Here is a 14690-nt window from a genome sequence, read left to right on the forward strand (position 1 = left end):
TCATTTATATTTAAAGAGTAGATAAGTTGATAGCGAGAATGTGTAATCAAAGGTAGAATTTTAAAAAAATTATCATTTAGTATTACTGAAAAATGGATATGAATAGTATTAGAAATGAATTGGGGATGGAAGGCTTATTTCACACAATAAGGCCTTTACTACAAAGGTAGTTTTAAATTACAATGGTTTCAACTAATATTCTTCAAATATAATAGTTTATGTTGATGTTTGATTGTTGAACCAATCTTGCATTCATGAGATAAACAGGAGTTGGTAATGAAATACCATATATTTCTGGATTTGACTTGATAATGTTTTGTGGAGAGTTTTTATGTCTAATAATCTATCTATATCTATCCATATACTGGAGGAAACATATCCATGTAAAGTTATTCCCCAGAGTCTTTATCAGTTTTTTATAAAAGGACAGCCTTACTCCACCTGCACTCTTTCTTTCTGTGCTGTGGTCAGGAAGCTGTCTCTGTACACAGAGTCGTGACACAAGTGGAATTTACTGGACAATTTTAATTCTTTCAGAGAGTGCAGCATTTCAGTACTTTTTGTTCAACATCTGACAATTTTGCCTCATTTATTTTTCTAGTTTATAGTTGTCTATTGTATGAGAACCGTCGAGAACAAATCAGTCATGGCCAGCTCTGACCACTATAATGACATCATGGATTATTCTGATTTAGGTTTACCTTAGTAATAATGGCCTTATTGTGTGAAATAAATATTCCATCCCAAAGTAGAATAATAAGAAATACTTAAAGAAAGTCTATAATTTGGAGAAAACTTTCACATAATTTGGAGAAAACGATAATTTCTAAGAGAACAGAAACTGGAAACTGACATCAAGATCTAGGCCTAGCCCTAAACTTAGACATAGATATAGATATATAAATTATAGATAGATAATTATGTAGTTTTCTTTATAGAGAGAGACTTTTTAACCATTTCTGCAAATCCTTTTAACTTCATCATAAGCCTGAGGTAAGGAACCTCTCTGGTTATTCCTATGCATGTATATAGAAACCCCATAGATATTATTTGGCCATCAGTGTTCAGTGATTAAATGGATAAAGAACAGTCAATTGGGAAAGACAGGAAAATGACTCAGGTATAGCTTTCCTATGTTCATATATGAATAATGGCCAATGAAACCCCACATCATGTACAAACACAAGAATGGGATCCTAATTAGAATAAGTTATGCTCCATGTGTGTGTAGTATGTCAAAATACACTGTATGGTCATGTATATCTAAAAATAAAAAAAAAATAGTCAAAAAAAAGAAGTTAATTGGACTTATTTCTTGATATCAATACCTCAACATTTATTGAACCTCAATATATTACATTATACATTACATTTATACTTGAGAAAAATGAGTGACACATAGATAGTATCTAATATTTTCTACATGTTTGCTTAAATCAGATAATCATTTCATAATATAAACCAGGGGTTCCTAGTTTAGTTGAAATAGTTTGAGAGGAAATGAAAAGTCATGTTTTGTAAAACTTGAGTCAAAATTGTGAATTTCAAGGATTGGAGAATGCCTCCAAGTGAGGACTTTTATAATCTGTTTGTTCTTTATTTTAAGAACAGCTTAAAGTTATGCCATGACATAAGGTGCAAACACCAAAATAAATATATCTTCATTTTTCCTTCCCTAGTGTTCAGTGAGTAAACGATGAAGCATAACTGTTCAGAATATCTTCAGATGAAGTAGAGATGAGTGCATTATATTGGTGTGAAAACAGAGAAAATAGTAGCTCAATTTTCACACTTAAAAACACTCTATATTTAATATTCAATTGACCTAAATTATAACCATGTATTAACTTCAAGTTAAAGTATCATCAATAAGTATATGAAAAAATTAATAAGGTTAGGACATAAATAAGCTTTTTAAAAATTATACTGGATGAGAATGCAGTTTGGAGTTTATCAGCTTCCTCAGTGTCTCTTTGACATCTTTGTTCCTGAGGCTATAGATCAGGGGATTCAGCATGGGGATCATGACTGCATAAAGTGCAGTCGCCACTTTAACCAGGAGCCAGGAGTTTCTGGAGTGGGGCACACAGTAGAGAAGCAGGATGATCCCATGGAAGATGCTGATGGCAGTCAGGTGAGAGGTACAGGTGGAGAAGGCTTTGCGGAGACCACCCTTGGAAGGCATCCTGATGACAATGACAATAATGAAGATATAGGAGGCAAGGGTGATAAGGAGGCTACATGCCTCACTAAATATAGAAATGACTAAACACGCCATCTGACTGAAGGAGGAATCGGAGCAGGAGACGGAGATGATGGCAGAGTACTCACAGCCAAAGTGGTTCATGAGGCCTAATCCACAGTAGGATAGTTGCACAAGGGAATATGTGATTATCAAGGAGCAGAGGCCACCCCATGTGTAAGTTCCAGCCACTAGGAAGGCACAGAGCTTGTGAGACATAGCAACTGTGTAGAGCAAGGGGTTACACACAGCCACAAACCGGTCATAGGCCATCACTGCCAACATGAACATTTCTGTAATCACACATGCACAGCCGAAGAAAAACTGTGTCATGCATCCATTGAAGGAGATCGTTCTGTCTTCCACAACCAAGATTTCTAAGAGCTTGGGTGTAAATACACTGGAGTAGCAAATGTCCAGAAATGAGAGGTGGCTGAGGAAAAAGTACATGGGTGTATACATTTGGGGATTTATTCTTCTCACTAGGATTATGCCCATGTTCCCCACCAGAGTGACTGTGTAGATGGTGAGGAACAGCAGGAAGAGGGGTGCCTGGAGGTGTGGGAATTCTGAGAATCCCACCAGGATGAATGTGGACACAGAGCTCTGGTTTCCTGTGTCATGTACCACGTGTACCATGATCCTTTGTGAAGATGGAGAGAGAGAGAGAGAGAGAGAGAATAAAATTAAGCATCAGAACTTCAGAATTCCGAGAGGGAGAAGTTCTGTAGATGCTCAGTATAAACCAGTGTAAACAAATGTGGTCAGTTCACCCTTGTAAGTGGTTCTGCTTTGCTTGGGATTCTTATTGGAATGCTCATTGACTTTTGTAAGAGAAAATCAGTTTTATCCTTCAGCATTATAGTGTTCTACAAAACACAGTAGTACCTATCAACATTATTATTTCCTACAAATATTTCCTACAAAGTATTTGTAAATGTATGTGATGCTTAGAATGTTCATGATAAATATAAATATAATTAGGTAAAAGAAAAAAGGCAGAGAGCAAACTCAGGGAATCATTGGGCAGATTGTACCAGTTATCAGGTGATGGAAGGGCATATCCTTTTAGAAGAAGAAGTTAGGATTTAAAAAATAAATACTTATTTGTAAGCAGTCACGGAGGAATACTCTGAAAAATGGAGGTGTTTGGAAGGAGAATCACTAGAGCTCATGATTTCAAGACCTACCATGGCAAGATAGCAAGACCTCATTTCTGAAACAAACAGCAGTTAAAACAAACAAACAAGCCACCAAATAGTATGAAATGTATTTTCCAGACATTCACAATTGTATATTGATTCATTGAAATTTTACTTCTTCAAGGCATATTCTATTATCAAAGGTTCATAAAACATCCAAGAGCATCTTTAAATGGTCTGAACAACAATAAAAACATTCTACTGGTTGACTTGACAAGTGGCTTAGTGGGAACACTTCCCTGGTACCTATGAGGCCCTGGGTTCCACCCTCAGCACAGCATATAAACAAATTCTGCTGATAACAATGTTCAGTAGAATTATCACCAGAATATAATCTTTTATAAGATCATGAATTCAATATATCAAGTAATGTCCTAAGGAAACATCTGAATATATTCTTAACCTTTTCACATTTTTCACATAACTTACACAGTTTGTTTTTAGTACATAACTTGTAAAACAGTAATAAACATCCACTATTTATCAGCAACTAAAAACTACAAAAAAGGTACTACTAAAAATCAGTCTCTCATACAAAACAAAACAAAACCAAAAAGCCCTTTTCTCCTCAAGGCAAACTTTGTTGTGGTAGCCATGGAAAAACTATATAAAAAGTTGAAAAATAGAAAAAATATTGTGATCTGTAGGTGTATGAATATTTGAAATTTCACATGATACAATTTAAATAAAAGGTTAATTTGAAATGAATGTGGAGACCCATAAAATATGATAGAGCTACCTTGTGCTTATCTGAACTCTGACAATTATTTTTCCAGTCTGTAATAGCTGAGAACCTCAGTTATTACACTGGATCTGCTGCTACTCATCCCAGCAGATCATCGACTCTACCACCACAACGTCCATTGCACACAACATCCAGTGGACCTTGGTGAACCATATTCATTTGATCTCATGTGTTAACACAAAAGGCTCATCTTTATGTTTAGTCACAGAAATTACATTTGTTTCACTATAATTATGCACATGAAGACTTTGGAGACACAATCTACTAAGATAGGAAGGAAACTTGTGAAATGCTGACTTTAGTTAAATTAAGTGACCTTTCCAAAAATTCATATGCCAAAATTAGAATAAGATGTGGAGCAGTTTAAAAGCAGAAAAATCCTAATTATTTCTGCATATTTTTTGCAGATGTCCTTAGCAATATTACTTTTGTCCTTTCCTTACATAGAAGCTCTTGAGCTCACATCTAGTGATCCTTCTTCAAAACCTTATAATTGAAGAAAAACATGTGCCTAATCATCATAGTCAATTCTATATTTAAATATTTATCTTAATGTGTCAATATCAATAATGACATTTCTGTTTTTAGACTCTAATAATTATGTTTCAGTCTAGCGAATTAAAAAAGGAGAAAAATTTGATTCATTCTTTTTCATAGTAGAGACTTTCCATATGTTTTAATTGGTCCTTCTGCTATTTCCTCAGGATACATATACATTTATTTATGATTTTCTGTCATTTATCTTTCACAATGATTAAAAATTTGTTCATAGAGTTCATTCAATACTCTTGGTACATAATTAACCTTCCTAAACAGGTGTCAGCATGAAGCATTCTACCCAAGTCTGGATGGGTTGAAGTCAGGAAACTGCTGTCATTTGCTATATATACCTAATGACTTAGAACTACTTGTGGTTAATTATGTGAAATGAACTCAATTCACTGCAACAGCACAATTATTCAATGATTTACTGGTACAACACAAACCCCAAGCATATACACTTTGAATTTTGAGGTCAAAATTGAGGATTGCACATTATTATTACATTTAGTGCCTTATGAATGTCCTCTAGTCTCCCATTGCTGCCTGCATGACCTTCCATTAACCTGGAGATACACTTGACAACCATCTTATCTTAATTTGGTATTCTCTGTCTACCCAGAATCCTTCACTATAATTTCAGTTTCCCTTATTCTTACTGATCATCAGTGATCATTCTGGTGTTCTATACCTGAGTATGATTTTGAAAATGTGTGAAACCTTTTCAAAATGTTGTGTCATTTCTACTTTGGAAGAATACCTGCATTGTCTAAATCATGTGATTTAGTTTAATAAGTACAGGGGCATAAATATGTGGAAGGATTCCAGATGACATAAAGGTTGTCATCTCACAGTTGTTTTGAGTGCAAGGTGTGCACTATGTATTTATTTGTTTATAAATGATCAGGTACATAAAAACAATGGGCACCATCATTGCTAAACTATCACCATGGTGATAATTCTGTGAAAGTAGTTAGGTGTTCCTTGCAGCTAATTAAGCTAAGTACTTGAAGGATTCCTGGGATAATATATATTAATTACCCTTATGTATAGGACATTATATATGAAAACATAAATGTTCTAGAGAATTTACATTCTGTAGTCTTTAGTTGTAACTGACTTGATGTCCAGTTTGGGACTCAACTGTCCACTCATTCCTCAATCCAGTCACATATTAATCTTAAATTCCCAAAGTTCCTAATCAATGTCTAGTGCTTTCTGCTCATTCATTCATGATCTCATGTTGTGCCTACAGTAAAATCAGTCAGGAAAAAGTGAAAAGCAGAGAAATTTGGAAGTGTTTCTCCTTATTCATTTCTGTGAACATCTGTCATTTAGCTACAAGGGTATTTGTGACCCAAGAAAATCCATCCCAGCTATACTTTAACCTTGAACCCAACAACTTAAGTTGTGATTGACAGCTTTTCATCTCAAAAGCATGAAATCGACACTGTACTATGTGGGTCTCTTTAATATCCTCAAGAAGTATTAAATATATTAATTTGTCACTAAATATAATGCTCAAAACATATTATTGTTTGAAAATTTTACTCTATATAAAGTTATTTCCTTTAACCCTCAAAAATGGCCCCAATTTTTCCTCTAATATTTTGTAGCATGTCCTCCTGCAATGACAAGATCCCTAAGTTGCTTTCCCAAGAAAACATTTCTGGTTATCCAAACCTCACTGTTTTGATTTGTTGTTTTGTTTTATTTTGTTTTCTGGCTCGATTTAAGAGTTATCAAAATATCACAAATTTTTCTGGCTCTTATTTGTTTTGCATGTGTGTTATTACACTATTTATTAAATACATGGCACATTTTGCTGTTTTATCTGCATATTCATGTTTGTGCATGGTACTTTCTTTTTCCTGAATTCATTAATGTAAGGAGGACAAAGTTTACATTTCATATTTCATTAAAAACCTCTCATATATCTCACATGTTAAAGGACATAGTTTCAAAATCAGTAAAATGGTGCTTGGAACAATGAGAGTAGATTTCCGCACCTTTTATAGCTGAACTTTGTAGACTTTCCTCTTCCTCAATCCACACAGTTTTTCTTATCACAAATTTTTTTTTGATTTTAAAATACCCCATACAAGAAGAATAAAAGAGGCCCAGTATAGAAGCAACTCACCAATCCCCAGATTTTCTTGATATATGCTTTTAAATTGCTGGCTTCCTTGCTAATGTTAATGAGTTGATGCACAATCATACTCTAAATTACAATTTCTCTAAATTTTTGCATTCCTTTAAAAGCAATGAGTGAGTCATGCAAAATAGAATTCAGTAAAGGATCCAACTCCTGACTTTTATCCAACTGTTAAACATTTTTTAAAGGAGCATAGAAATGCCTTTGATAAATAATCATTGGATTTGTTTTCCATGACCAAATTGCTTGTTTTGTATCTAACTACTCGACTTTGGGGACCCAGACCCTGGAGAATCCATGACAGCTTGTTGTCATGAACTACATGAAAAATAATTAGAGATAGTTTCCTCTTCTATTAGTTAGAAGATAAGTTCTCTAAATCAGTTGTATGTTGATCTTCACATTAACTAAAAAACTTACCTCTCTATATCGATTGTTCTTCTAAAAATTATAGGGAAAAAAAAACAGGAAAAACACAGCCATATCTTCTCTTTTAATTTCAATATAGTTATAGTTCATAAGTGTTTCATCTATCATTTGTGGAATATTTGTGTATTTACTTACAAGGAAACATACTGAACAATGTATTATACATCTTTTTATACTCTACAGATCCAATGTGATCCCAATTATGCCTTCACTGGAGAATCAAAGAACTGTGAGAGGTTTGGAGTTAGAATTGTGCTGCAGATCCTTCTCCTTTTCAGCATACGCCTAAAGCTGTAGCACTGATATTTCAAAAGGAGCATAATTCACAAAACACTTCCTAGAATCAAGGCAGTGAAGAAAAACAGTGATTCCACAGATTGACACATTAAAACACCATGAGATTGGTGACTGACCATGAAACCTTGAGAAATGCACAAATTTATAAGCATTTTGAAATAAAACATGCAAATATTAATTGTACAAATTGAAACATCTGGTGTAGATAATTTGTATTGTCCAGTATAGGTATGCTAAAATTAAGCATCAAAAAAAGCTTTCTGTAACAAGTGTTAATTTTTTTAAGACCATGGCTAGGAAAGATTAAATATTTGATTTGGATGCTTGAATGCCAGACCAACACCAATACATTTGGTCTGTATTTCAATTGAAGCCATGGCAGAGATTACATCAATGAGAACCAACATTAAAGTTTAAACAAAGGATTACTTTAAAACCAATCCTCAATAAAAAACTGCATTTTATATTTATTTTTACTTTTCTTTCTATTTAACACATTGTTTGCATGGTATATAAACCAAAACTAAAAGAACAAAGGTAGGTGGAACTTATGTGGGCACAACAGCAATCGTACAAGTTCTACTTGTATATATATATATATATATATATATATATATATATATATATATATATAAATGTAGCCAGGTATGGTGACTTACACCTATAATCCAACAGTTCAGGAGGCTGAGGCAGGAGGATCAAGAGTTCAAAGTCAACCTCAGCAAAAATGAGGTGCTAAGCAACTCAGTGAGACCCTGTCTCTAAATAAAATACAAAATAGGGCTGGGGATGTGGTTCAGTGGTCAAGTGACCCTGAGTTCAATCCCAGGCCTTCCCCTCCTCTCCCCAAAAAGAAGAAATATGATCCAGGAAGTACAACTCAAACTATAAGAAAATTTAAATGGACCCAGTCTTATTGATAAAAATATTATAACAATAGAAAAAAAATTTCAAAAGGAAGAAAATATTTGTTTAAGAAGTACATTTGTCCCCAGTGAAAAGGACGCTAATGAAATAAAATATGAAAGTAGACTTGGATAATAAATCTAGTACACTCAGTCTCGAGAACATGTGGTCCATACCTTCTTGGAATTTCAATAAATTTTCCATGACAATAATAATTATCAATCAATTAGTGTTAACTTACACACCACTAAATCCAAACAGATTGAGATTGTAAAGACATGTGATATTAGTATTTTCAGAAACTATTCCTTTAAAAATATAACAGCCATCCATGTAGAAATTTCTTCAGTCAAAAAGATAAGAAGTGCCTCAATTTGATAAAGGATATTCACATGAAAACTAAAACTATGTTTTAGTGAAATATCAAATAATTTTGAAATTATGATGAGATATTATCTTTTTTTCATATTTGATCACTTATAAATTTTAAGAAGTATAGCTGCTAATACATGCATACATTTAAACAAATGATAGGGAGGGAGCTGCTATATAAGTAGATAAATGTATCATCATCAGAAGACATGACTTTTTACACACAAAAAAAAACACATAAAAATGTAAAGATTAATATTATGCAAATGTTTGAAGTGGCAAATACTTTACATGCATGAATTTGACCACTGAGTTAAATACATGTGTATTGAAAAACACTACTCTATAAATTTGTAAAATTATACACAATTAAACACAAAAATTTCAAAAATCTTTAATAAAATATGTACACTCACCTATGCATTTTATAATGTAGTACACTGGAAATTAAATTGTAATCCATGGTTGACTGAAAATTAAAATCTGAGGTGATTTTTTAAATATTGCAATATTCAATAAGTGTTGAATATATCTAAATGGTAAGTTGTATAAGGCATGTGTTTTGAGATGGGGTTATAGGAAGATATTTTTCAAGTTTTATTTGGTAGGACAAAGAAATCTTAGGGAAAACAGGTATGTCCTAATAGGTTAGAGTGAACCTAAGATGTATGGGTATGTTCCCTGTTCTCTATGCTACATGGTGGTCAAGAAACAAAGACAAGAGAAGTTCTTATATTTTATCTCAATGAGCCGTTAATTGAAGGCAATCAAGTGAACTAAAAAAAAAAAAATAGAAAGCTTCAGTAAATCAAGTTACATTCATGGGTTATCTTTTATCCATACTAAGTCATCTGGCACTATCAAGAAAGAACATGTTGAGTTATACTAATTTTCATGAATTTGGAGATTTTGGGTATAATTTCTCACTCCTACTAGTACCCTGACATATACTTTCTATTTCTATAAGAGGGAGATTGCTTTCTCTCCACTTGATTTTTTTTACTTAACCATGTTATTTGTTCAGACTCATAAAATTTACCACTGGAGATTCAATCAGCAACTTGTAGTATTTTTTATTGACAAAGTTTATTGTAACTTTTACTATGAACAAATACAAGTAGGTAAATGGTCCAGGAAAGATGACAGACAGACCTAAGTTGAAGGTGAGCTGAGCGAGTCAGCTTCTTCTCAAGCCAAAACAGTTCAATTCATATCAACAGAACTACCTCGATCATTGATCTAGTAGTTAAAGACTGCATATTACATTTTTCATCTAAAAGTAGCTGATGATTGAATAACATGTGTGTGTTACCTCAATATTCTTGTTTCACTTGAAGATTATAAAATAAATGGGGTGAAAAATAATTGAGACCACTACATTTTTTCACAAATGAAAATGCATCTAAAATTATTCTAGTCAAATTTTCAAAAATGATGGAATATTGATGCACAACCACATTGACATGAATGGCAAAATTAGGTGACAGATGTATATTTCTAAAACATGCTACATTTTCTTGTGCTAGCACATAGAGAGAAAACATGATTTACAATGCCAGTCAGAATGGTAGTTACCAAGATACAAGTAACAATAAATGTTGATGAGGATTTGAAAAAAAAAAAAAAAAAGAATGCTTATACATTTCTGGGAGGACTGCAAATTGTTGCAACCATTCTGGAAAGCAGGATAGAGATTCCTCAAAAAACTGGGAATAAAACCGCCATCTGATCCAGTTATACCACTCCTTATTATGTATATGCAAAGAAGCTAAAATCAGCATACTACAGTGACACAGCCACATCAATGTTCATAGCAGCTCAATTCATAATAGGTAAGCAACTATACCAACCCAGGTGTCCAATAGATGAATGCATAAAGAAAATGTGGTGTATGTATACACAATTGAATATTATATATCCATAAAGAAGAATGCCTTTATGGCATTTGCTGGTAAATGTATAGATCTGGAGACTATCATGCTAAGTGAAATAAACCAATCCCATAAAACCAAAGATCAAATGTTCTCTCTGATATGTGTATGCAAACACACAACATGATAGGGAGAGGGGGGAGAATAGAAGTTCAGTGAATTAGACAAAGGGGAAATGAAGGGAAGGGGAGGGGGATAGATTTAGGAAAGACAGTAGGATGAATCTGACATAACTTCCCTGTGTTCATATATAAATACGCCACAGTGAATATCAACATCTTGTACATCATAATACTGGAATACTAGTTAGAATAAAATATATTCTTCGTATACATATGGACCATATAGACTCTACTGGAATTTATAACTAAACAGAACAAAAATAAATACATAAAATGCCAAATAAAATTTGACTACTTAAAAATCTGAAATTTTAAAGATAGGTAAGATTTTGTTTTTGTTTGCCTCCAAAACATTCGATGCCAGCAACCCATGTGGAACTAAATGTGAATAATTTTAGAGGTTTCATCTTTTATGATAAGCAGCTCTTTGCTTACTAGTTTTACACTATGTGGCACATGTCCTTATGCAAATTATAATTTTCGACAACACCCCCAAAACTAATATTTCCCAGGATTTAAATTGAACTTAATATTGGCCTGACAATGACATGGTATAGTAAAACAGAAACCTTTAATATGACATCTAAATCAAATATTTGATATAAGTCTTCTGAGATTTTTAAGCAAGATAATTTTAGTTTTTGAAAGTTACTGTACTAAAGAGTAGGGTGAACAGACATCAGGATCCTGCTTGGAGATTTGTCACAGATTCATGTGCTGATTCATGTTGTTGAACAATAGCACTACTAGTCTCAGAAGTAATTGGTATCACTAAAGTTATGATGTAACAATGGGTTTTGTAATCTTCCAGATGCCTCAATTCACATCTTGCTCCTGAGGCTATAGATGGTGGGCAGAGCATGTGATGGCCACTCTATGATAGACAGGCCACTTTGGCAACAAGTCATTGCATTTTAGAAGTAAGAACACAGCAAAGAAAAGGACTGTGCCACGAACATAGCAATGACAGTATGATAAAGACTCATGTAGAGGAGGTTTGTAGCACCCCCAGTTGAAGGCATTTTCATGATCAAAATGAAACAAGGGGCACACAATGATCAAAAGCCTGCATATTTCATTAGAAAAGGCAAATGCAAAAGTACTGTTCTGCATTAGCTAGGGGAAAATCAGAGCAGGAAAAGCAGAGCAGGAAAAGCATCAACAGGACTATGCTCACAAAGTTATATGTCAACATAGTTGCACCAAAGACAAAGCCAACCAAAAGTACATGGATAATAAGGAACTGATGAAAGCCCTAGAGTATGTCACAGTAGAAGAAAAGGTAAGAGGTTTAAACCATTGCAACTGTGTGGAAAGGAGGGTTAGAAACTGCTACAAACCACTCCTAACACACCACTGCCAGTATGAATATATCTGCCCCCAAGAGAATGCACACAAAGAATTGCTCAATGCATCCTGAGAAGGACATGATTTCTTCTTCTACAAACAAGTTTTCTAACAATTTGGAAATAACTCAGTTAGATTAACAGAAATCCACAGAAGGCAGACCTTCAGAACAATGTTCATAGAAGCACTTACAATAAAAGACTAAAAAGGAAACAATGCCAAATAAAAATAAACAGTAGTGTGAACAAGCTAATTATGGTAGATTCATTTGATGGAACACAATTCAGCAATAAAAAAATAAAGCATATTTACAATTTATGACTTAAACACAGTTGTAAACAAAATTCTGAAAAATGACGTCAGATAAAATGGAATGTCTATGTTAAGATTTAGTTTAAATGCATTTCAAATGCAGAAAAAAATAAAAGGTACATGTTCAAAATCCATATGTACAGATTGTAGCTGTAAAGAGAAAGATTATGGATGCCACAATCTCCAGGCAGAGCAAACAAAGGGAGTGGGAAGGTGCTTATGTGCCAATTAAATAATGTTGCTTGTGTTCTGCCTTCGCTTTGTTGGAGGAATACACAGAGAATCATTATTAAAAAGTTCTTGTGTGTAAGGTTGCTACATTGGGAGAGAGAATGACAGAATACTGAAAATGCAGAAAGGAAATGAAGGGTGAGGAGGGGAAGAGAGTGAAGAGGAAGGGAAGGTTGAAATAAAAGATAAATACTTAAGCTCTAAAATATTGACTGCGGACATCATAGAGGACCATGGTTTAGCCTACTACATTTTAGTTGAGGCAAAAGCAGTATTACCTTTCTCTTTTATCCCCTTCACTCATAAGTGATCATTAAAGTATAACTTGATTTGACAGTTATATATATATATATATGATATATATATGTATATATCATATATATATATCACAATCTCACAAATTCTGTAAACAATGTCATAACATTATTTGAAGAGACAATTGAAAACATTGCAATGTTGAATCCACGTTATTTTGAAGTTGGAAGAGAAACACATGTATACGTGTAACTATCATGAGTGAGAAAGCACTTTTAAGTGCACTAAATTTCTCAAGGTCTCCTTGACATCTTTATTTCTTAGGCTGTAGATAAGGGGGGTTAGCATGGGGATGACCATGCTGTAAAAACCGTGGCAAATTTGACGAGGATCAAGGAGCTTTTAGATTTGAGCACACAGTAGAGAAGGAGGATGACTCCATGGCAGAAGCAGATGGCAGCCAGGTGGGAGCCACAGGTGGAGAAGGCCTTTCTGTGGCCACCCTTAGAAGGGATCTTGAAGACTGTAATGACTATGACAACATAGGAGGTAAGGATGATCAACAGGCTGCAAACCTGGTTGAACATACAGATGACTAAACGCGCCAGCTGGCTGATGGAGGAATCCGAGCAGGATGCGGAGATGATGGCAGAGTACTCACAACAAAAGTGATTGATGATTCCAGAGCCACAGTAAGATAGTGCCAGGAGAAAATACGTGAGCGTGGAGGAACAGATTCCACCCCATATGTAACTTCCAGCCACCAGAAGAGCGCACAGCTTTCGTGACATAGCAACCGTGTAGAGCAGGGAGTTATAAACAGCCACAAACCGGTCATAGGCCATCACTGCCAAAATAAATGTTTGTGTAATGACACACGTGCAGCCAAAGAAAAACTGTGCTATGCATCCTTTGAAGGACATGCTTCTGTCCTCCACAATCAAGAGGTCTAAAAGTTTGGGTGCAATTGTGGTGGTATAGCAAAAATTGACAAAGGATAAATGGCTGAGGAAAAAGTACATGGGAGTATGGAGTTTGGGGTTGATTTTGATAATCAATATCATGCCAAGGTTTTCCAGTACAGAAATTGTGTAGATGGTCAAGAACACCAGGAACAGGGGCACCTGGAGCTTCGGATATTCTAAGAAGCTCAAGAAGACGAAGGTGAAGACTGCACTCTGGTTCCCCTCCTGCATCTGGCTCTTGTTGGAGGAAATCTGAGAGTTCATCCTGAACAGCTGAAAGAGCAGAGAGACTGGTGTCATGAAAGGAAAGCAGAGGAGCATGTCTCAGGACATCGCAGAGCTGAGGTGGCTAAGCACGCCTGCCAGTGGGGATCCTCGCAACAGGTTTCACCAGATATTCCTTGTTTTTAATCCAGTCAGGGAAGAGGGCAGATAAGCATTCCTGCAGCTTCATTGGTACTGAGCAGTTCTCTATGGATATTTTAGTTTTACTATTCCTAGAAACATCCTGTAATCAAAGTTGCTTAGAATCTCCTTTAGTCATCAGAAACTGATCCCTGTTCTCTAATAACATTGACACACGCTTTTCAGTGCTGTTGTTACCCTTTGGCCATCTGAAAAGCTCTAGTATCTAAACAA

The 14690-nt window shown here is 34.6% G+C and overlaps 2 protein-coding genes across 2 annotated transcripts; both read right to left on the minus strand.

Moving 5' to 3' along the window:
- Positions 1-1921: 1921 nt before the first annotated feature.
- Positions 1922-2881, minus strand: LOC124975051 (olfactory receptor 5D18-like). Its single transcript, XM_047537935.1, has one exon. It carries the CDS (start codon positions 2879-2881, stop codon positions 1922-1924), a length of 960 nt encoding a protein of 319 aa, XP_047393891.1.
- Positions 2882-13427: 10546 nt separating this feature from the next.
- On the minus strand, positions 13428-14315 carry LOC124975023 (olfactory receptor 5D18-like). The gene has a single exon (XM_047537922.1). The coding sequence runs from the start codon at positions 14313-14315 to the stop codon at positions 13428-13430; it is 888 nt and encodes a 295-aa protein (XP_047393878.1).
- Positions 14316-14690: the final 375 nt, after the last annotated feature.

The sequence above is a fragment of the Sciurus carolinensis genome, unplaced genomic scaffold (assembly GCF_902686445.1).
Source record: "Sciurus carolinensis unplaced genomic scaffold, mSciCar1.2, whole genome shotgun sequence".
Lineage (NCBI taxonomy): Eukaryota > Metazoa > Chordata > Mammalia > Rodentia > Sciuridae > Sciurus > Sciurus carolinensis.

What these genes read in the sequence shown, in the direction of transcription:
- LOC124975051 (XM_047537935.1), bottom strand. Translation starts at nt 2,881, where the DNA reads ATGGTACACGTGGTACATGACACAGGAAACCAGAGCTCTGTGTCCACA.
- LOC124975023 (XM_047537922.1), bottom strand. Translation starts at nt 14,315, where the DNA reads ATGAACTCTCAGATTTCCTCCAACAAGAGCCAGATGCAGGAGGGGAAC.